The sequence below is a fragment of the Oncorhynchus mykiss genome, chromosome 26, assembly GCF_013265735.2.
Source record: "Oncorhynchus mykiss isolate Arlee chromosome 26, USDA_OmykA_1.1, whole genome shotgun sequence".
NCBI lineage: Eukaryota > Metazoa > Chordata > Actinopteri > Salmoniformes > Salmonidae > Oncorhynchus > Oncorhynchus mykiss.
The window spans coordinates 51,068,394-51,091,887 of NC_048590.1; the positions used below are offsets into that span (position 1 = coordinate 51,068,394).

At 46.3% G+C, this 23,494-nt stretch overlaps 1 protein-coding gene across 2 annotated transcripts in view; it reads left to right on the forward strand.

Moving 5' to 3' along the window:
* LOC110519415 (tropomodulin-3-like) overlaps positions 1-23,494 on the forward strand; it is a 43,347-nt gene that overhangs the window by 11,270 nt on the left and 8,583 nt on the right. Inside the window, exons 2-5 of one of the 2 annotated variants that reach the window (XM_036964536.1) lie at positions 3,881-4,094; positions 5,119-5,275; positions 22,672-22,794; positions 23,062-23,139. In XM_036964536.1, the coding sequence (XP_036820431.1) occupies positions 3,969-4,094; positions 5,119-5,275; positions 22,672-22,794; positions 23,062-23,139 (484 nt within the window). In that variant the 5' untranslated portion in view covers positions 3,881-3,968. The remainder of the gene's footprint in view (positions 1-3,880; positions 4,095-5,118; positions 5,276-22,671; positions 22,795-23,061; positions 23,140-23,494) is intronic. The other variant, XM_036964537.1, reaches the window with a different exon arrangement.

The window sequence follows — 23,494 nt, forward strand, 5'->3', positions numbered from 1 at the left end:
GTACATCTGGACAGTTTCTCCTGACCTTGTGAAGTCCCTGTACATCTGGACAGTTTCTCCTGACCTTGTGGAAGTCCCTGTACATCTGGACAGTTTCTCCTGACCTTGTGAAGTCCCTGTACATCTGGACAGTTTCTCCTGACCTTGTGAAGTCCCTGTACATCTGGACAGTTTCTCCTGACCTTGTGGAAGTCCCTGTACATCTGGACAGTTTCTCCTGACCTTGTGGAAGTCCCTGTACATCTGGACAGTTTCTCCTGACCTTGTGGAAGTCCCTGTACATCTGGACAGTTTCTCCTGACCTTGTGAAGTCCCTGTACATCTGGACAGTTTCTCCTGACCCTGTGAAGTCCCTGTACATCTGGACAGTTTCTCCTGACCTTGTGAAGTCCCTGTATATCTGGACAGTTTCTGCAGTAAACAGGTGACTGAGGTGAGCATGACTTTGCATACAGCCAGCTCATGTGACTTTTCCCTCAAAGGTGTGAGTCGTGTTTTAGTTTTGTATGTGGGGAGTCTGAGTAGGGGGGGGGGGGGGGGGGGGGGGGGGGGGTGTACACAAACAAACCCAAAACACAGAAACTGGAGAATGTAACAGTGTGTGTACTGTACATCTATAACTAGAGAGGCTGGTTGTAGTATGTTGTGGTGGTGTTATTGGCTCTGTGTACTGTACATCTATAACTAGAGAGGCTGGTTGTAGTATGTTGTGGGGGTGTTATTGGCTCTGTGTACTGTACATCTATAACTAGAGAGGCTGGTTGTAGTATGTTGTGGTGGTGTTATCTGCTGTTGTCTAGGATGATTAGTAGAGCTCGGAGAATGGAATCAACCAGACTCTACTAATGGATCCTCCCAGACCATTACCATCATTACCTCCCTTCCATGCTCCATTACTCCTGTCTGGACTGTCTACTCCACCTAATCACCTGGAGGATTCCTGGAGGAGACAGAGAACAACCATTAGTATGAGTTTTATAACCTGTGTGAGTGGTTAAGTGTGAAGGTGGTGTTGACTACACACAGAAAGTAGATAGATGACGTAAGAGCTGAGTTGGCATTGTGGTAAGAGAATGACATGTGTGTAGATTAGTCTACAAGTCCGTGGTCTCCAGTCAGACCTCGCTGGCCACTCTGTCTTCCAGTCTCAGCTAATGGAACTCAGAGGTTAACAGTCAGGTGGTTTAGATACTGATGGGTGTGTCTGTGTTGTGGATTTGGCTCTACAATGTCAGAACGTTTTCTGTCAGAAAGGGTTTTTCTAGACCTTGAAAGCTGGCGGCCTTTCCAACAGGGGACTGAAACACGTGTTGTTATCCCACAGATAAACTGTCTGCAGTTAGTTGGCTTTTACCATCATGGATATTTAACTCCTGGTTCAGGGCTTAGTTAGGCGGCAGGGTAGCCTAGTGGTTAGAGCATTGGACTTGTAACCGAAAGGTTGCAAGTTCAAATCCCCGAGCTGACAAGGTACAAAATCTGTCGTTCTGAACAGGCAGTTAACCCACTAGGCCGTCATTGAAAATAAGAATTTGTTCTTAACTGACTTGCCTAGTAAAATAAAAAATAAAATAAATAGGCCTACGCTAGATTTAAACACGGCCCATAACCTATTAGAATAGACTACATTGTCTGGAACTTATTCAGGAGGGAGTCTGGTCTGGTGTTATCAGGCTGTGGACTGGACTCGGACGTGACCCGCCTTATCCCAGTCAACCTGATTTGCATCATCAATAGCCAGCGACGGATGCGATCAACATTACGATCATCATGAATGCTGACATTTCATCTGCTCTCATTTACTTTCCATTAGGGCAGAGTCCCCCTGTTAACCCCCGGCTATAGAGCACCACAGTGGAGGTGTCATAATACCCATAAAACCTAACGGTCAAACAGGGAAATGTTTCCAATTGTTTTTCTACAATTCATTTAAAAAGTGTCTTTTATCAATATGTTCGACTCTCCAATTCTGAATTGCTAATTAGTATTAAAGTAGACATCGTATTAAAGTAGACAAATCCCAGCATGCTCCTGCAGGTCATCTCTAACTGACACCTTTACTAACAGGTATTGTGTCAATTTGAAACTTTCACAAGACGGTTCACAGAATTGTCCATTTGAAAGAAATGTAGCCAGTTTATTAATGAATACATTTAGATAGTTAAATCCCGGGATTCCTACCTTTGCCTCGATTCGTCAGTCTGGTCCAGATCATCATGGTATTTGTAGTTCTTTATGATAGCCACATTAGCAGCTAATTAGCATTTCATTTTTGGGAGGTAAATACAGGCCAATATATATAATATATAAGTCACTTTGTCTGAGAGAGATTTACATGGTAATCAAACCATCACCCCGGGGGAAGCCGACACAAAACATCACCCCGGGGGAAGCCAACACAAAACATCACCCCGGGGGAAGCCGACACAAAACATCACCCCGGGGGAAGCCGACACAAAACATCACCCTGGGGGAAGCCGACACAAAACATCACCCCGGGGGAAGCCGACACAAAACATCACCCCGGGGGAAGCCGACACAAACCATCACCCCGGGGGAAGCCGACACAATCAATCACCCCGGGGGAAGCCGACACAAAACATCACCCCGGGGGAAGCCGACACAAAACATCACCCCGGGGGAAGCCGACACAAAACACAGACCTTATTTTACGTGTTTCTAAAATCCCCTACGGGGAAAAATGAATGGTGGAAAAACGTCTGGAACCATTTCCCTGTTTGACCGCTAGGTTTTCTGGGTATTATGACTCACACACTGTGGTACTTTATTCCAGGCTGTTGCTGTGTTAGTGTGGTGTTTGATTCCTTAATGGAGGAGTGGACAGTAAACCTCTGATTCTTGAGAGAACAGACCAAAACAGAGAGAGAGAACAGACCAAAACAGGGAGAGAGACCAGAACAGACCAGAACAGAGAGAGAGAACGATGTGGGAGACGGAACAGACGAGAACAGACCAGAACAGAGAGAGGGAGAACGATGTGGGAGAGAGAACAGAACAGAGGCAGAGAACGATGTGGGAGAGAGAACAGAACAGAACAGAGAGAGAGAGAGAACGATGTGGGAGAGAGAACAGAACAGAGAGAGAGAACGATGTGGGAGAGAGAGAACAGACCAGAACAGAGCGAGAGAACAATGTTCCCTCTAAACCACACAGCTCCACCCAGACTGCATTAAGAATAAAATGGCCGCTGTGCCGAGGTCGTGGAAGATTGAACTCCACTCAACTTTAGTTGACACCCGTGTTTCCCAACTCCAGTCCTCCTGTGCCTCCAGCAGCACGTTGTTGTCCCAGACAAACATACCTGATTCAACTAGTCAAGGACTTGATGATTAGTTTTATTTAACATTTACTTAGCTAGGAAAGTCAGTTAAGAACAAATTCGTATTTTCAGTGACGGCCTACCGGGGAACAGCAGGTTAACTGCCTTGTTCAGTGGCAGAACGACAGATTTGTACCTTGTCAGCTCGGGGATTCGAACCAGCAACCTTTCGGTTACTAGTCCAACGCACCGATATTGGCCATATAACACACATCCCAGAAGTGCCTTATTATTATTATAAACTGGTTATCAACATCATTAGAAAGGTAAAAAGCTATTTGTTTGTCGTACCCGTGGTATACGGTCTGATATACCACAGCTTTCAGACAATCAGCATCTAGGGCTCAACCCACCCAGTTTATGTGATGTTTAAGACCGAAGGACAGACGCTGTCTGACTGGCATTAACTACATCACCTACTTTGATCCCACTAACTCACATGTTATCATCTTCTCTGTCTCTCTCTCTCTCTCTGTCTGTCTGCCTGCCTGCCTCTCTGTCTGCCTGCCTGCCTGCCTCTCTGTCTGTCTGTCTCTCTAGCAGATTACCTGCCCCTAGGCGTGACACTTGGACCCAGAGGGACACAGACAGACACCCTGGTCTGCGGTTGGTGTAGCAGAGAGAGAACATGGCATTGTCGTTTAAGAAAGACCTGGAGAAGTACAAGGAGATTGACGAGGATGAGATCCTTAACAACCTGTCAGAGCAGGAACTCAAACAACTGGAGACTGCCCTGGAGGAGATGGACCCAGAGGTATGGAGGGGCGGGGGGGAGGTCTCAGTCTGTTTCTGTGTCTTCCTTGTTCGCCAGACAGACATCTCATTCTTATCAACTTTTAACCTCCCAACTCAACTCTCGCAATCCTCAACTCTCAATGTTGGGAAATCTAAGGGAGAGAGAGAGTGTGTGTGTGTGTGTGTGTGTGTGTGTGTGTGTTGATTCTGCATGCAGTCTGCCAAGCGTTTCTATGTTGATTTGCACGCAGAGTAGAGGAGGAGGCGCAGCAGAGTAGTAGAGGAGGAGGCGCAGCAGAGTAGTAGAGGAGGAGGCGTCGTAGAGGAGGAGGGGTAGTAGAGGAGGAGGGGTAGTAGAGGAGGAGGCGTAGTAGAGGAGGAGGCGCAGCAGAGTAGTAGAGGAGGAGGCGTAGTAGAGGAGGAGGCGTAGTAGAGGAGGAGGCGTAGTAGAGGAGGAGGCGCAGCAGAGTAGAGGAGGAGGAGGAGGCGCAGCAGAGTAGAGGAGGAGGAGGAGGAGTTCGTGCAGCAGAGGTAGACGAGGAGGAGGAGGCAGAGTAGAGGAGGAGGAGGAGGCAGAGTAGAGGAGGAGGAGGAGGCAGAGTAGAGGAGGAGGCAGAGTAGAGGAGGAGGAGGAGGCAGAGTAGAGGAGGAGGAGGCGCAGCAGAGTGGAGGAGGAGGTTGTAGTCAAACCCCTCCAGGACTTACTGAGGTTAATTTTACTTTTCAAGGGCCAGAGTGTGAGGTACAACAGCCATTTATTTGTGATATTACACAATACACCTCAACAGAAGTATTGGGACGAGGCCAATGTGTTGTTACATCTCAAGTAGAGAACATCTTAAACATTCTTCTCTTTCACTTATACACAGCATGAAGGAGATGAGTCCACTAACTAGGCAACCATAGGAACTCCACTCAACACAACACGGGACCGAATGCAGCCCTAGTGTTTTTAAACATGGCACATGAATTCACCAATTACCAATTGATCAATCAGTCAATAAACCCATGTATCCACCCCTCTGTGTCTCCCCCCCCCCCAGAATGCGTTGCTGCCAGCGTCGATGCGTCAGAAGGACCACACAGTGAAAGCAGCCACCGGCCCCTACAGCAGAGAGAAACTACTCAGTTTTCTGGAGAAGGAGGCCCTGGAGTATAAAGACAGAGATGATGTGGTGTCTTTCTCTGGAGAGAGGAAAGGTAGGAGGCCCTGGAGTATAAAGACAGAGATGATGTGGTGTCTTTCTCTGGAGAGAGGAAAGGTAGGAGGCCCTGGAGTATAAAGACAGAGATGATGTGGTGTCTTTCTCTGGAGAGAGGAAAGGTAGGAGGCCCTGGAGTATAAAGACAGAGATGATGTTGTGTCTTTCTCTGGAGAGAGAAAAGGTAGGAGGCCCTGGAGTATAAAGACAGAGATGATGTTGTCTTTCTCTGGAGAGAGGAAAGGTAGGAGGCCCTGGAGTATAAAGACAGAGATGATGTGGTGTCTTTCTCTGGAGAGAGGAAAGGTAGGAGGCCCTGGAGTATAAAGACAGAGATGATGTGGTGTCTTTCTCTGGAGAGAGGAAAGGTAGGAGGCCCTGAAGTATAAAGACAGAGATGATGTTGTGTCTTTCTCTGGAGAGAGGAAAGGTAGGAGGCCCTGGAGTATAAAGACAGAGATGATGTGGTGTCTTTCTCTGGAGAGAGGAAAGGTAGGAGGCCCTGGAGTATAAAGACAGAGATGATGTGGTGTCTTTCTCTGGAGAGAGGAAAGGTAGGAGGCCCTGGAGTATAACGACGATTTTTCTCAGGAGCTGTGGCAAAAGTAGCTGCTGGGGGGGGTGGGCTGGGGGCATGCTGAAATATAACCGATGCGGCCCACTGCACCGAGACATGAGGAGGAGGGAAGCGGTGGCTGTGCGCTTGTGGCTCTCATTCACTCCGTTTGCTACAAATATACATGGTAACGTATCACTCGGCTCTTAGAGACAGGGAAAGGTTTTGGCAATTGAACTCATGAATACCATTTGTATGTCTCTGCATGCAGTTTGAAGTTTGACTCTGGGTCAGTAGAAAAGTGGCTTAATTGCCCCCCCCCCCCCCCCCCCCCCCCCCCCCCCCCCAAAAAAAAATGTGCTCTATCCCTTTAATTAAAAGCGCATCACGGCAGAAATACCATTATTTATATATTTATTTACTCTGACATCACTCGTTCTGGTGTTGCTTTCGTTTTTTTACTGTTTGTATTATGTGTATATTGCTAGGTATTATTATTATACCGTTGGAGCTAGAAACACCAGCATTACTACACTGTTGGAGCTAGAAACACCAGCATTACTACACTGTTGGAGCTAGAAACACCAGCATTACTACACTGTTGGAGCTAGAAACACCAGCATTACTACACTGTTGGAGCTAGAAACACCAGCATTACTACACTGTTGGCGCTAGAAACACCAGCATTACTACACTGTTGGAGCTAGAAACACCAGCATTACTACACTGTTGGAGATAGAAACACCAGCATTACTACACTGTTGGAGCTAGAAACACCAGCATTACTACACTGTTGGAGCTAGAAACACCAGCATTACTACACTGTTGGAGCTAGAAACACCAGCATTACTACACTGTTGGAGCTAGAAACACCAGCATTACTACACTGTTGGAGCTAGAAACACCAGCATTACTACACTGTTGGAGCTAGAAACACCAGCATTACTACACTGTTGGCGCTAGAAACACCAGCATTACTACACTGTTGGAGCTAGAAACACCAGCATTACTACACTGTTGGAGATAGAAACACCAGCATTACTACACTGTTGGAGCTAGAAACACCAGCATTACTACACTGTTGGAGCTAGAAACACCAGCATTACTACACTGTTGGAGCTAGAAACACCAGCATTACTACACTGCTGGAGCTAGAAACACCAGCATTACTACACTGTTGGAGATAGAAACACCAGCATTACTACACTGTTGGAGATAGAAACACCAGCATTACTACACTGTTGGAGATAGAAACACCAGCATTACTACACTGTTGGAGATAGAAACACCAGCATTACTACACTGTTGGAGATAGAAACACCAGCATTACTACACTGTTGGAGATAGAAACACCAGCATTACTACACTGTTGGAGATAGAAACACCAGCATTACTACACTGTTGGAGATAGAAACACCAGCATTACTACACTGTTGGAGATAGAAACACCAGCATTACTACACTGTTGGAGCTAGAAACACCAGCATTACTACACTGTTGGAGCTAGAAACACCAGCATTACTACACTGTTGGAGCTAGAAACACCAGCATTACTACACTGTTGGAGCTAGAAACACCAGCATTACTACACTGTTGGAGCTAGAAACTGTCTATGTGACCCATGAACTTGATTTGATGTAAATGCGTCAATGCAGAAACCTCAATGTGATCAACTCTCTAAATACATGACTACATGACTGTGTCCTACGCTGAGTAACTAGAGGCGTTGCGGGTGACGAGAGGCGTTGCGGGTGACGAGAGGCGTTGCGGGTGACGAGAGGCGTTGCGGGTGACGAGAGGCGTTGCGGGTGACGAGAGGCGTTGCGGGTGAGCAGAGGCGTTGGGGGTGAGGAGAGGCGTTGGGGGTAATGTTTGTGGTCTTGAAGGGAAGGCTCTGTTTCAGACAGGTGTGTATTGTATTGCAGGCGTGTGTGCGTGTGTGTGTGTGTGTGTGAGATTGCTCTCAGCTGTAATCAGGCCACTGCTGAGTCTGCAGGTATTACTAATGCATGTCTACTCTGGTCTTACACAATACACAGCTGAGGGAAGGGGAGGAGTGTGGGCTGGGGGAGGAGGAGGGGTGTGGGCTGGAGGAGGGTTGTGGGCTGGGGGAGGATGAGGAGGAGTGTGGGCTGGGGGAGGATGAGGAGGGGTGTGGGCTGGAGGAGGAGGAGGGGTGTGGGATGAGGAGGGGTGTGGGCTGGGAGAGGAGGAGAAGTGTGGGCTGGGGGAGGAGGAGGAGGGGTGTTGGCTGGGAGAGGATGAGGAGGGGTGTGGGCTGGGGGAGGAGGAGGAGGGGTGTGGGCTGTGGGAGGAGGAGGAAGGGTGTGGGCTGGGGGAGGAGGAGGAAGAGTGTGGGCTGGGGGAGGAGGAGGAGGAGTGTGGTCTGGGGGAGGAGGAGGAGGGGTGTGGGCTGGGGGAGGAGGAGGAAGAGTGTGGGCTGGGGGAGGAGGAGGAAGAGTGTGGGCTGGGGGAGGAGGAGGAAGAGTGTGGGCTGGGGGAGGAGGAGGAAGAGTGTGGGCTGGGGGAGGAGGAGGAAGAGTGTGGGCTGGGGGAGGAGGAGGAGGGGTGTGGGCTGGGGGAGGAGGAGGAGGGGTGTGGGCTTGGGGGAGGAGGAGGAGGAGGAGTGTGGGCTGGGGGAGGAGGAGGAGGAGGAGTGTGGGCTGGGGGAGGAGGAGGAGGAGTGTGGGCTTGGGGAGGAGGAGGAGGAGTGTGGGCTGGGGGAGGAGGAGGAGGGGTGTGGGCTGGGGGAGGAGGAGGAGGGGTGTGGGCTGGGGGAGGAGGAGGAAGAGTGGGCTGGGGGAGGAGGAGGAAGAGTGTGGGCTGGGGGAGGAGGAGGGGTGTGGGCTGGGGGAGGATGAGGAGGGGTGTGGGCTGGAGGAGGAGTGTGGGCTGGGGGAGGAGGAGTGTGGGCTGGGGGAGGAGGAGTGTGGGCTGGGGGAGGAGGAGTGTGGGCTGGGGGAGGAGGGGTGTGGGCTGGGAGAGACAGAGAGAAGAATAGTGAGGGAGAAAAAAGCAATATGGTGGTACAGTCCAACTACATTACAGAGGGATTTTAGGGTTGTTACCTCCGGTATGTATATAGAGCAGGGTTAGGGTTGTTACCTCCAGTATGTATATAGGGCAGGGTTAGGGTTGTTACCTCCAGTATGTATATAGGGCAGGGTTAGGGTTGTTACCTCCAGTATGTATATAGAGCAGGGTTAGGGTTGTTACCTCCAGTATGTATATAGAGCAGGGTTAGGGTTGTTACCTCCAGTATGTATATAGGGCAGGGTTAGGGTTGTTACCTCCAGTATGTATATAGGGCAGGGTTAGGGTTGTTACCTCCAGTATGTATATAGGGCAGGGTTAGGGTTGTTACCTCCAGTATGTATATAGAGCAGGGTTAGGGTTGTTACCTCCAGTATGTATATAGGGCAGGGTTAGGGTTGTTACCTCCGGTATGTATATAGGGCAGGGTTAGGGTTGTTACCTCCGGTATGTATATAGAGCAGGGTTAGGGTTGTTACCTCCAGTATGTATATAGGGCAGGGTTAGGGTTGTTACCTCCAGTATGTATATAGAGCAGGGTTAGGGTTGTTACCTCCAGTATGTATATAGGGCAGGGTTAGGGTTGTTACCTCCAGTATGTATATAGAGCAGGGTTAGGGTTGTTACCTCCAGTATGTATATAGAGCAGGGTTAGTGTTGTTACCTCCAGTATGTATATAGAGCAGGGTTAGGGTTGTTACCTCCAGTATGTATATAGAGCAGGGTTAGGGTTGTTACCTCCAGTATGTATATAGAGCAGGGTTAGGGTTGTTACCTCCAGTATGTATATAGGGCAGGGTTAGGGTTGTTACCTCCAGTATGTGTATATATAGAGCAGGGTTAGGGTTGTTACCTCCAGTATGTGTATATATAGAGCAGGGTTAGGGTTGTTACCTCCAGTATGTGTATATATAGAGCAGGGTTAGGGTTGTTACCTCCAGTAGAATTCCAGAACCATGATGTCATGGCCCATGATCTCTGGGGAGGAAGCCTGTCAGGAATAACCTCACACACATTCCTCTTCCCTCACCCCACTGTGTGTGTGGTGACAGACCATAGCAACAACTCTTGTTATCAGCAGGGGCTGATTTATTGAGTCTCGTGGAATTTACATTCGACTAGACCTTAAAAGTGATTTGTGTTTTACTTGTTGTATAAACAGACCATGGTCCCCAAAATCAGACTAAGTGGACTGGACCAGAGTTTCTGGAGAGATCTGAGAGCTTTTCAGTGATGAGCACAATTCATATTAGCAGCAGAGATGTGTTATACACATCACACAGGTGACTCTCTGGCTTCCCCGTAGCGAACCAGTCACCACCAGCCTGGTTAGCTACCCTTTGCCTGGTGAAAAGGGATACTTCAGGATTTTGCCAATGAGGCCCTTAGACTTCATCATTGAGCTAACGCTAGTTAGCATTGGCTTGCAAAACCACCTCTACCTTCCTTCATACTGGACACAGAGACATAGAAATGGTATCAGTGAGTTCATCTGACTCTGGGGGAAGTTGGTGAAGGGTCTCACTGCCAAAATCCCCAAGTATCCCTTTATGAAACACAAGCTGCTTTACAAAATTGAAAACAATAGCAGCAGTGAGTTTAATAGTAAAACAGTCTATGTTTGTCTCTCCCCTTTAGTATAGAAAAGTAGTGCAGTTGTAGTCTCACTCAACCCTCCCACTTTCCCCACAGCGTTTTCATAGCCAAGTTCTGTAGCCATGTCTCCCACTTCCTCAGAGAAAATGTCTTGATTCAAGCCCTTACCGCTCAAAAGATATTACCCATAACACCACCACTATGTATTGTATTGTTGTTGTGCCGCTCTCTTTCTCTCTCTAAAATGGCCCAATGTTTTATTCATTTTGACAATAACTACAGTAAATCATTATTCAAAAGACTAAAATGTGACTTAAGTCTCGACTAAATCTAAAGTGTGCCAAAATGAACAGTGATCCACTGACTGACTCCCATTCTGTAACGGCCTGTAGAGAGACTCCCATTCTGTAACGGCCTGTAGAGAGACTCCCATTCTGTAACGGCCTGTAGAGAGACTCCCATTCTGTAACGGCCTGTAGAGAGACTCCCATTCTGTAACAGCCTGTAGAGAGACTCCCATTCTGTAACGGCCTGTAGAGAGACTCCATTCTGTAACGGCCTGTAGAGAGACTCCCATTCTGTAACGGCCTGTAGAGAGACTCCATTCTGTAACGGCCTGTAGAGAGACTCCATTCTGTAACGGCCTGTAGAGAGACCCCATTCTGTAACAGCCTGTAGAGAGACTCCATTCTGTAACGGCCTGTAGAGAGACCCCATTCTGTAACAGCCTGTAGAGAGACTCCATTCTGTAATGGCCTGTAGAGAGATTCCATTCTGTAACGGCCTGTAGAGAGACTCCATTCTGTAATGGCCTGTAGAGAGACTCCATTCTGTAACGGCCTGTAGAGAGACTCCATTCTGTAATGGCCTGTAGAGAGACTCCATTCTGTAATGGCCTGTAGAGAGACTCCATTCTGTAATGGCCTGTAGAGAGACTCCATTCTGTAATGGCCTGTAGAGAGACTCCATTCTGTAATGGCCTGTAGAGAGACTCCATTCTGTAACGGCCTGTAGAGAGACTCCGTTCTGTAACGGCCTGTAGAGAGACTCCGTTCTGTAACGGCCTGTAGAGAGACTCCGTTCTGTAACGGCCTGTAGAGAGACTCCGTTCTGTAACGGCCTGTAGAGAGACTCCGTTCTGTAACGGCCTGTAGAGAGACTCCGTTCTGTAACGGCCTGTAGAGAGACTCCATTCTGTAACGGCCTGAAGAGGTTACAGCTCTGTAACGGCCTGTAGAGAGACCCCATTCTGTAATGGCCTGTAGAGAGACTCCATTCTGTAATGGCCTGTAGAGAGACTCCATTCTGTAACGGCCTGTAGAGGTTACAGCTCTGTAACGGCCTGTAGAGGTTACAGCTCTGTAACGGCCTGTAGAGGTTACAGCTCTGTAACGGCCTGTAGAGAGACCCCATTCTGTAATGGCCTGTAGAGAGATTCCATTCTGTAATGGCCTGTAGAGAGACTCCATTCTGTAACGGCCTGTAGAGAGACTCCATTCTGTAACGGCCTGTAGAGAGACTCCATTCTGTAACGGCCTGTAGAGAGACTCCATTCTGTAACGGCCTGTAGAGAGACTCCATTCTGTAACGGCCTGTAGAGAGACTCCATTCTGTAACGGCCTGTAGAGAGACTCCATTCTGTAACGGCCTGTAGAGAGACTCCCATTCTGTAACGGCCTGTAGAGAGACTCCATTCTGTAACGGCCTGTAGAGAGACTCCCATTCTGTAACGGCCTGTAAAGAGACTCCATTCTATAACGGCCTGTAGAGAGACTCCATTCTTTAACGGCCTGTAGAGAGACTCCCATTCTGTAACGGCCTGTAGAGAGACTCCATTCTGTAACGGCCTGTAGAGAGACTCCATTCTGTAACGGCCTGTAGAGAGACTCCATTCTGTAACGGCCTGTAGAGAGACTCCATTCTCTAACAGCTGGTGAGAAATTTACAGGAAAGGGTTGAGAAACAGTGTAGAGGGTTTGAGATGTGGCTATGACTGGACTCTCTGTGGCTCCCCCCCCCCCATCTCTCTCTCTCGCTCTCTTTGTCTCTGTCTCTCTGTCTCTCTCTCTCTCTTTGTCTCTCTCTCTCTCTCTCTCTTTGTCTCTGTGTGTTTCTGTCTCACTCATTCTCTCTGGCTTGACTTCTCTTCCTGAAAGAGCCTTTAGACGGCCATTCTGTGTCGGTCCCTGTGGACAACAGTTTCAGTTACCCCCATTATAGACAGACACAGAGAGAAGCAACCAAGCTGCACCTAGAGTGTCTGTAGTACATACAACCTCACAGATATTTGACATGTATGATATCACCTGTAGGGAAAGGAGAAGGTCATGCAGAGACAGTTGAACCACTGTGTGTTAACCAGAAGGCTGTGACTGTGGCTGTAAGTGCTGGGGATAGTAGACTAACTGTTAGCTGACTCTTCTCCAGAGGGCCTGACACAGGAAGTGGGGTGTTGTGGGTAATGGCTGTATTTACTGTTTAGAGGCTTTTCAGGAAGTGCCAAGGCCCCCTTGAGACTAGACCGCCTTTTAGACTGGAGAGTAGGGGGGCACGGAGGGTGTTCTGTCGGAGGGGGAGGACCGAAGGACAATTAGATTTAAGTTTGAGTCATTTAGCAGACGCTGTTATTCAGAGCCACTTCTAGTAGTGAGTGAATACATTCCCATGAAGGAAAGGGTCACTATCATTTCCTGATTTTAAAGTGAGGGTGTTGGGGGCACAGAGGCACAGAGGCCATTCTTCTTGAGGGAGTTGTGTGGCAGGAGAAGAGGGAGAGGGGCTACTGAAGGAAAAGGCTACTGTATATTTTTATAGAGTGTGTTGGGGGGGGGGGGGGGGGGGGTGGCACTGATGGGGTTGTCTGGTACTGTATTTCATATACAGTACTTCATATACAGTACTTCATATACAGTACTTCATATACAGTATTTAATATACAGTATTTCATATACAGTACTTCATATACAGTACTTCATATACAGTACTTCATATACAGTACTTCATATACAGTACTTCATATACAGTACTTCATATACAGTCTTTAATATACAGTACTTCATATACAGTACTTCATATACAGTATTTAATATACAGTACTTCATATACAGTACTTCATATACAGTACTTCATATACAGTACTTCATATACAGTACTTCATATACAGTCTTTAATATACAGTACTTCATATACAGTACTTCATATACAGTACTTCATATACAGTATTTAATATACAGTACTTCATATACAGTACTTAATATACAGTATTTAATATACAGTATTTAATATACAGTACTTCATATACAGTACTTCATATACAGTACTTCATATACAGTACTTCATATACAGTACTTCATATACAGTATTTCATATACAGTACTTCATATACAGTATTTAATATACAGTACTTCATATACAGTATTTCATATACAGTACTTCATATACAGTACTTCATATACAGTATTTCATATACAGTACTTCATATACAGTATTTCATATACAGTACTTCATATACAGTATTTCATATACAGTACTTAATATACAGTATTTAATATACAGTACTTCATATACAGTACTTCATATACAGTACTTCATATACAGTACTTCATATACAGTATTTAATATACAGTATTTAATATACAGTACTTCATATACAGTACTTCATATACAGTACTTCATATACAGTACTTCATATACAGTACTTCATATACAGTATTTCATATACAGTACTTCATATACAGTATTTAATATACAGTACTTCATATACAGTATTTCATATACAGTACTTCATATACAGTACTTCATATACAGTATTTCATATACAGTACTTCATATACAGTATTTCATATACAGTACTTCATATACAGTACCAGTCAAAAGTTAGGACACCACTACTCATTTAAAAGTTTTTCTTTATTTTGACTGTTTTCTACGTTGTAGAATAATAGTGAAGACATAAACTATGAAATAACACAAAATATAAAATATTGTTGTTATTATCGTTTACCACTTTTGTTTGGTTACAACATGATTCCCGTATGTAGCTGTTAATTCATAGTTTTGATGTCTTCACTATTATTCTACAATGTAGAAAATAGTACAAATAAAGAAAAACCCTAGAATGAGTAGGTGTGTCCAAACTTTTGACTGGTAACTGTTGACTGTTGACTGGTGACTGTTGACTGGTGACTGTTGACTGGTACCTGTTGACTGACTGGTAGCTGTTGACTGACTGGTAGCTGTTGACTGACTGGTAGCTGTTGACTGACTGGTAGCTGTTGACTGACTGGTAACTGTTGACTGACTGGTAACTGTTGACTGACTGGTAACTGTTGACTGTTGACTGACTGGTAACTGTTGACTGTTGACTGACTGGTAACTGTTGACTGGTAACTGTTGACTGGTAACTGTTGACTGGTAACTGTTGACTGGTAACTGTTCGCTGACTGGTAACTGTTCACTGACTGGTAACTGTTCACTGACTGGTAACTGTTCACTGACTGGTAACTGTTCACTGACTGGTGACTGTTGACTGGAGATTGTTGACTGGAGATTGTTGACTGGAGACTGTTGACTGGAGACTGTTGACTGGTAACTGTTGACTGGTAACTGTATATGAAATAGGAGTGAAAGTGTAATAACTACGTTAAAGGATTACGTGCTGATGGGGTTGGGGAGAATAGCAGCCTCTGTATGTAGCTGTGTGTTGTAACTGTTGACTGGTAACTGTTGACTGGTAACTGTTGACTGGTAACTGTTGACTGGTAACTGTAAAGGATTACGTGCTGATGGGGTTGGGGAGAATAGCAGCCTCTGTATGTAGCTGTGTGTTGTAACTGTTGGCTGGTAACTGTTGACTGGTAACTGTTGACTGGTAACTGTTGACTGGTTAACTGTTGACTGGTTAACTGTTGACTGGTTAACTGTTGACTGGTTAACTGTTGACTGGTTAACTGTTGACTGGTTAACTGTTGACTGGTTAACTGTTGACTGGTTAACTGTTGACTGGTTAACTGTTGACTGGTGACTGTTGACTGGTTGACTGGTGACTGTTGACTGGTGACTGTTGACTGGTGACTGTTGACTGGTGACTGTTGACTGGTGACTGTTGACTGGTAACTGTAAAGGATTACGTGCTGATGGGGTTGGGGAGAATAGCAGCCTCTGTATGTAGCTGTGTGTTGTAACTGTTGACTGGTAACTGTTGACTGGTAACTGTTGACTGGTAACTGTTGACTGGTAACTGTAAAGGATTACGTGCTGATGGGGTTGGGGAGAATAGCAGCCTCTGTATGTAGCTGTGTGTTGTAACTGTTGACTGGTAACTGTTGACTGGTAACTGTTGACTGGTAACTGTTGACTGGTAACTGTTGACTGGTAACTGTTGACTGGTAACTGTAAAGGATTATGTGCTGATGGGGTTGGGGAGAATAGCAGCCTCTGTATGTAGCTGTGTGTTGTAACTGTTGACTGGTAACTGTTGACTGGTAACTGTTGACTGGTAACTGTAAAGGATTACGTGCTGATGGGGTTGGGGAGAATAGCAGCCTCTGTATGTAGCTGTGTGTTGTAACTGTTGACTGGTAACTGTTGACTGGTAACTGTTGACTGGTTAACTGTTGACTGGTGACTGTTGACTGGTTAAAAGGATTACGTGCTGATGGGGTTGGGGAGAATAGCAGCCTCTGTATGTAGCTGTGTGTTGTAACTGTTGACTGGTAACTGTTGACTGGTAACTGTTGACTGGTTAACTGTTGACTGGTTAACTGTTGACTGGTTAACTGTTGACTGGTTAACTGTTGACTGGTTAACTGTTGACTGGTGACTGTTGACTGGTAACTGTTGACTGGTGACTGTTGACTGGTGACTGTTGACTGGTAACTGTTGACTGGTAACTGTAAAGGATTACGTGCTGATGGGGTTGGGGAGAATAGCAGCCTCTGTATGTAGCTGTGTGTTGTAACTGTTGACTGGTAACTGTTGACTGGTAACTGTTGACTGGTTAACTGTTGACTGGTAACTGTTGACTGGTTAACTGTTGACTGGTTAACTGTTGACTGGTTAACTGTTGACTGGTGACTGTTGACTGGTGACTGTTGACTGGTAACTGTTGACTGGTAACTGTAAAGGATTACGTGCTGATGGGGTTGGGGAGAATAGCAGCCTCTGTATGTAGCTGTGTGTTGTAACGTCTGGCCAACAAGTTAGTTGCCCCCAGCAGCAGCATAGAGGAGTTTAGACTTTACTCTCTGTTCCGTGACTTCCTGTCTCTTTCCTTCTGCTGCTGCTGGGTTTCCATGGCAATGCATCCGGGGCCCGACTGAAGGAGGGAGAGAGACGGGGAGGGAGGGAGGAAAGAGAGCGAGACGAGCGAGAGATGCAGACTGTCTTGTCTCCTCAGTCTGATGAAGATCTCCAGCTGTGTTATGTAAAGATGTCTGCTCTCTGTCTCTCTCACACACACACACACACACACACACACACACACACACACACACACACACACACACACACACACACACACAGACACACAAACCAAGACAAAGCAGAAGGGTTCATGGGTAGACGGTACACAGGACAGACAGAAATAGCAGCAACCAGACAGAGCAGAGTAGAACACACTGTACCACTTAGATACAGTCCATCCTGCAGTAGAACACATTGTACTACTTAGATACAGTCCATCCTGCAGTAGAACACACTGTACCACTTAGATACAGTCCATCCTGCAGTAGAACACACTGTACCACTTAGATACAGTCCATCCTGCAGTAGAACACACTGTACCACTTAGATACAGTCCATCCTGCAGTAGAACACATTGTACTACTTAGATACAGTCCATCCTGCAGTAGAACACACTGTACCACTTAGATACAGTCCATCCTACAGTAGAACACACTGTACCACTTAGATACAGTCCATCCTGCAGTAGAACACATTGTACTACTTAGATACAGTCCATCCTGCAGTAGAACACACTGTACCACTTAGATACAGTCCATCCTACAGTAGAACACACTGTACCACTTAGATACAGTCCATCCTGCAGTAGAACACATTGTACTACTTAGATACAGTCCATCCTGCAGTAGAACACACTGTACAACTTAGATACAGTCCATCCTGCAGTAGAACACATTGTACTAGCCCTCGCTCTCTCTCTCTAGCCCCTTCCTTCTCTCTCTCTAGCCCCTCCATCTCTCTCTCTAGCCCCCTCCATCTCTCTCTAGCCCCTCCATCTCTCTCTCTAGCCCCCTCCTTCTCTCTCTCAAGCCCCCTCCTTCTCTCTCTCTAGCCCCTTCTTCTCTCTCTCTAGCCCCTCCTTCTCTCTCTTTACCCCTTCCTTCTCTCTCTCTAGCCCTCTCTCTCTCTCTCTGTGTCTTGTCTCTGGCTCTGTTGGTGTGTTCTCCAAAGACCGCTGTAGTAGACACACATTAGCCGCTAGGAGTTAGCGTTATGGATAAAAACGACCTCAGAATGAGTTGGAGCAAATCAAATCAAATTTATTTATATAGCCCTTCGTACATCAGCTGATATCTCAAAGTGCTGTACAGAAACCCAGCCTAAAACCCCAAACAGCAAGCAATGCAGGTGTAGAAGCACGGTGGCGGTGAAAAACTCCCTAGAAAGGCCAAAACCTAGGAAGAAACCTAGAGAGGAACCAGGCTATGTGGGGTGGCCAGTCCTCTTCTGGCTGTGCCGGGTGGAGATTATAACAGAACATGGCCAAGATGTTCAAATGTTCATAAATGACCAGCATGGTCGAATAATAATAAGGCAGAACAGTTGAAACTGGAGCAGCAGCACGGTCAGGTGGACTGGGGACAGCAAGGAGTCATCATGTCAGGTAGTCCTGGGGCATGGTCCTGGGGCATGGTCCTAGGGCTCAGGTCAGTTGAAACTGGAGCAGCAATATAATATACATTAGCCACTAGGAGTTAGCATTATGGATAAAACGGCCTCAGAATGAGTTGGAGCAGCTAATATACATTAGCCGCTAGGAGTTAGCGTTATGGATAAAACGACATCGGAATGAGTTGGAGCAGCTAATATACATTAGCCACTAGGAGTTAGCATTATGGATAAAACGACCTCAGAATGAGTTGGAGCAGCTAATATACATTAGCCGCTAGGAGTTAGCATTATGGATAAAACGACCTCAGAATGAGTTGGAGCAGCTAATATACATTAGCCGCTAGGAGTTAGCATTATGGATAAAACGACCTCTAGAGACCCCAGAGTAGAAACATCATGACATCAATCTCACACAGCTCAGAGAAAATGAACTAAACAAGACAAGTACATGAGTAATGGAAATGTCTTGTGTGTGTTCATCGGTAAGATATGGGTTCTGGGGTGTGTTCGCTGGTGGTGATGTCATTCCTAGGTACAGTAATTACAGACTGGTGTATAGATATGCAGGCAGAGAGAGTGAGAGCACGGAAAATGTGTGTAATGGGAAATAGAATACTGTGTGTGTGTGTGTGTGTGTGTGTGTGTGTGTGTGTGTGTGTGTGCATGAAACATTGACTAATGTAGTGTTAGTTCAAATAGACATAATTGAGAATAATGATAGCTGTATTATACAATTACAGACTGGAACACACACACACACACACACACACAGTCAGGGCTAAGCAGTCGCTGTGCTTCCTAGAGGAACAATATAACCCGTCCAGATAGGAAGGGTTGGAGCAGGGGTGTCAAACATACGACCCGCGGGCTGGATCCGGCCAATCCGTCCCTCAGCGTGGGTTTGAGTACAACAAAAATAAATACACTAAATGTTGTTTCTGTTGGGGAAACAAACTCAATATACTTTAATATGACTCAAACCAAATCGAACCTGTACAACTAATAAGGGACATAGAGTCATACAGTTTGACTGTGTCCAGCTCTGATAAACACCAGAATGAGACAGTCAAGGAACATCAAATTACCCAAAATGATAGAGGATCTTTTTTTTTTTTTTACAATTTTGATGGTAAGGAAATATAACCAATTTTCATTGCGGCCCTAAGGACCTCGTTGAAGACCGAATGCAGCCCCCGGGGATTCAACACCAGTAGGGTCCTGAATCTCCCCTGGGTTCAACACTAGATGGGTCCTAAATCTCCCCTGGGTTCAACACTAGATGGGTCCTGTATCTCCCCTGGGTTAAACACTATATGGGTCCTGAATCTCCCCTGGGTTCAACACTAGTAGAGTCCTGAATCTCCCCTGGGTTCAACACTAGTAGAGTCCTGAATCTCCCCTGGGTTCAACACTAGTAGAGTCCTGAATCTCCCCTGGGTTCAACACTAGCAGAGTCCTGTATCTCCCCTGGGTCCAACACTAGTAGAGTCCTGAATCTCCCCTGGGTTCAACACTAGTAGAGTCCTGAATCTCCCCTGGGTTCAACACTAGTAGAGTCCTGTATCTCCCCTGGGTTCAACACTAGTAGAGTCCTGAATCTCCCCTGGGTTCAACACTAGCAGAGTCCTGTATCTCCCCTGGGTCCAACACTAGTAGAGTCCTGAATCTCCCCTGGGTCCAACACTAGTAGAGTCCTGAATCTCCCCTGGGTTCAACACTAGTAGAGTCCTGAATCTCCCCTGGGTTCAACACTAGTAGAGTCCTGAATCTCCCCTGGGTTCAACACTAGCAGAGTCCTGTATCTCCCCTGGGTCCAACACTAGTAGAGTCCTGAATCTCCCCTGGGTTCAACACTAGCAGAGTCCTGAATCTCCCCTGGGTTCAACACTAGCAGAGTCCTGAATCTCCCCTGGGTTCAACACTAGTAGAGTCCTGAATCCTGGAATCTTCTAAGTGGGATTTTGGGAAAGTTACTCGGGTTTCGCAACTCTAGACTCTAAAGCAGGGATGGGCAACTGGCAGATCAATCCCCCCCCCCCCCCCCCCCCCCCCCCCCCCGTCGGGGTCTCAACTTACCGTTGACAGTTAGATAAGTAGAATACACAAGTTGCAATTTCTAAATTTGGTTGTGCATAAGCAGTTTTTCCTGCTTATGTAATTCACTGATAGTCAGTCAATTAGCCCATGTCAGCAAACACACATGTTTACGCTGCTAAGTTAGTTTTGCGGGCAGCTATCTAAACTTGTTATCACGGTTAAATTACCGGCCGGAGGACACACTGTACCATTTAGATTTTTGGTAGTTCGTCTCACTCAGATATCATATTAAAAACTGTAAACATTTCCCCTTCATCCTATGGCTAGATGTGGTGAAAAAAATATACACAGACTAAAGATTAAGTAGAAAATAAATCAATAAAACCCTTCTTCAAAACAACATCTAACTGAATGTAGATTTGAGAATGGGCTATTGGGAACATTTCTTTATACATTGAGTGTTATTATGACATTATTTGTAACAATGCAGAGTTTGTTTCTGGAGCAAAAAGGGTCTTGGGGGCTCCCGAGTGGTGCAGTGGTCTAACGGAATGTTTGAGGTGTCACTACAGACCCGGGTTTGATCCCAGGCTGTGTCGCACAACTGACTGTGACCAGGAGTCCCATAGGGCGGCGCACAATTGACCCAGCGTCGTTAGGGGAGGGTTTGGCCGGGGGGGGGGGGGGACTTTAGTTGGCTTATCGTGCTCTAGCGACTCCTTATGGCGGGCCGGGCACCTGCAGGCTGACTTCGACTGTCAGTTGAATGGTGTTTCCTCCGACACATTGGTGCGGCTGGGTTAAGCTGATAGGTGTTAGGAAGCTCATTTTGGTAAGTCATGTTTCGGAGGACGCATGAATCAACCTTTGCCTTTCCCGAACCAGTTGGGAAGTTTCAATGAGACAAGATCGGGAATTGGATATGATGAAATTGGGGTGAGAAAGGGTGGTGGAACGAGAGAGAGAGGAGAAGAAAGGGGCGTCTGTACAGCTGAGTTCTGTCCGGGGCCCTGGGCAAGAATATTTGAGGCTCCCCATCTTGGCGGTCAAGAAAACATTTAGTGGTTTTAAAGCTAATTTCCTACAATTCTACGCATTTTGACATGACTAATGTTGTGTTCTTATGCTCCAAACATATTAACAAAATCAATGACGGTCTGATTGTCTAGCTTTTATTTTGGTAATTGGAAGTCCTCAAAGATGATTGTTATTATAGGCTATTTAAAATATATATATATATCCATTTTGTATTTGGTTTAGTAGTTTTAGTTTACCCTGAAAGCGTTTTAACATCCCAAGTAGTTTCTGAACCACTGCTGAGGATGAGAGGAGAAAACGATCTATCTCCAAGGTAACGGGCTACTTTGGGATTTTAACAACGAGAGGAGAAAACGATCTATCTCCAAGTTAAAGGGCTATTTTGGGATTTTAACAACGAGAGGAGAAAACGATCTATCTCCAAGTTAACGGGCTACTTTGGGATTTTAACAACGAGAGGAGAAAACGATCTATCTCCAAGTTAACGGGCTATTTTGGGATTTTAACAACGAGAGGAGAAAACGATCTATCTCCAAGTTAACGGGCTACTTTGGGATTTTAACAACGAGAGGAGGAAAACGATCTATCTCCAAGGTAACGGGCTATTTTGGGATTTTAACAACGAGAGGAGAAAACGATCTATCTCCAAGTTAACGGGCTACTTTGGGATTTTAACAACGAGAGGAGAAAACGATCTATCTCCAAGTTAAAGGACTACTTTGGGATTTTAACAACGAGGCCCTTTTTTCTACGTCCCCAGGGTAACTAGCGGATACCATTTTTATGTCTCTGTGTCCAGTATGAAGGAAGTTGGAGCTAACCAGCGGCTGATACTCATAGACTTCCAGTCATTGTGCTAACGCTAGTTAGCAACTTCCTTCAAACTGCACGGCGGAGACATCAGACTCCCTTTCAACTCCAGCTACTACTAATTATTGGTTGTTGTTTCATATGCGGTATTGACTATATTGGTGAGTTTATTAGCAGGGGTGATTGTTTATCTGTCTCTCTGGACATGAAAAATAAACAGTGGTTCTCTGGCTGACCGCCTTCGCTTCTGCAGTGCATTGTGGTCCTTCCTGTGTCAGCTGGGGAATGACCTGTACAGAAGAGACCAGAGGGTCAACAGGAAGTTGGATACATCTGCCTAGTCAGGTTCTCACTCTTCTCTCCCTCTTTCTCTCTCCCTTTCCCTCTCTCCCATCTCCTCTCTCTCTCTCCCTTTCCCTCTCTCCCATCTCTCTCCCATATCTTCCCTCTCGCTCTGCCTCTCTCTGTAGGCAAGGCATTTGTTCCCAAGCAGCGGCCCATCGAGTCTCGTCAGGAAGAGGTAACGACCCTTGACCCGGAACTAGAAGAGGCCCTGTCCAGTGCTACCGACACTGAACTCTGTGACCTGGCAGGTAAGGGGGAGGGGGTAGGTAGGCTGTCTTCTTAGGGACAGAGACACACACAGTCTCTCTCTCTCTCTCTCTCTCTCTCTCCTCTCTCCTCTCTCCTCTCTCCTCTCTGTCTCTGTCTGCGCGTTAGAAGGATCTGTGTATCTTACTGTCTCCAGTCTCTCCAAGGACAGCTAAATGCTAAATACAGGAGTCTTTCATACACACTGTCAGCCAGGCTTGTCCCATGGTACACACACACTAAGCCTGTTGTTGTGTGTTTGTCCACAGCCATCCTAGGTGTCCATACCCTGGTGACCAGCACCCAGAGCTACGATGGAACCAGCAGTAAAGACGGAGGATACAACAGTGAGTACACAACCACAATGTAACCACAACACAACCACAATGTAACCACAACACAACCACAATGTAACCACAACACAACCACAACACAACCACAATGTAACCATTACACAACCACAATGTAACCACAACACAACCACAACACAACCACAATGTAACCACAACACAACCACAATGTAACCACAACACAACCACAATGTAACCACAACACAACCACAATGTAACCATTACACAACCGCAATGTAACCACAACACAACCACAATGTAACCATTACACAACCACAACGTAACCACAACACAACCACAACACAACCACAATGTAACCATTACACAACCACAATGTAACCATTACACAACC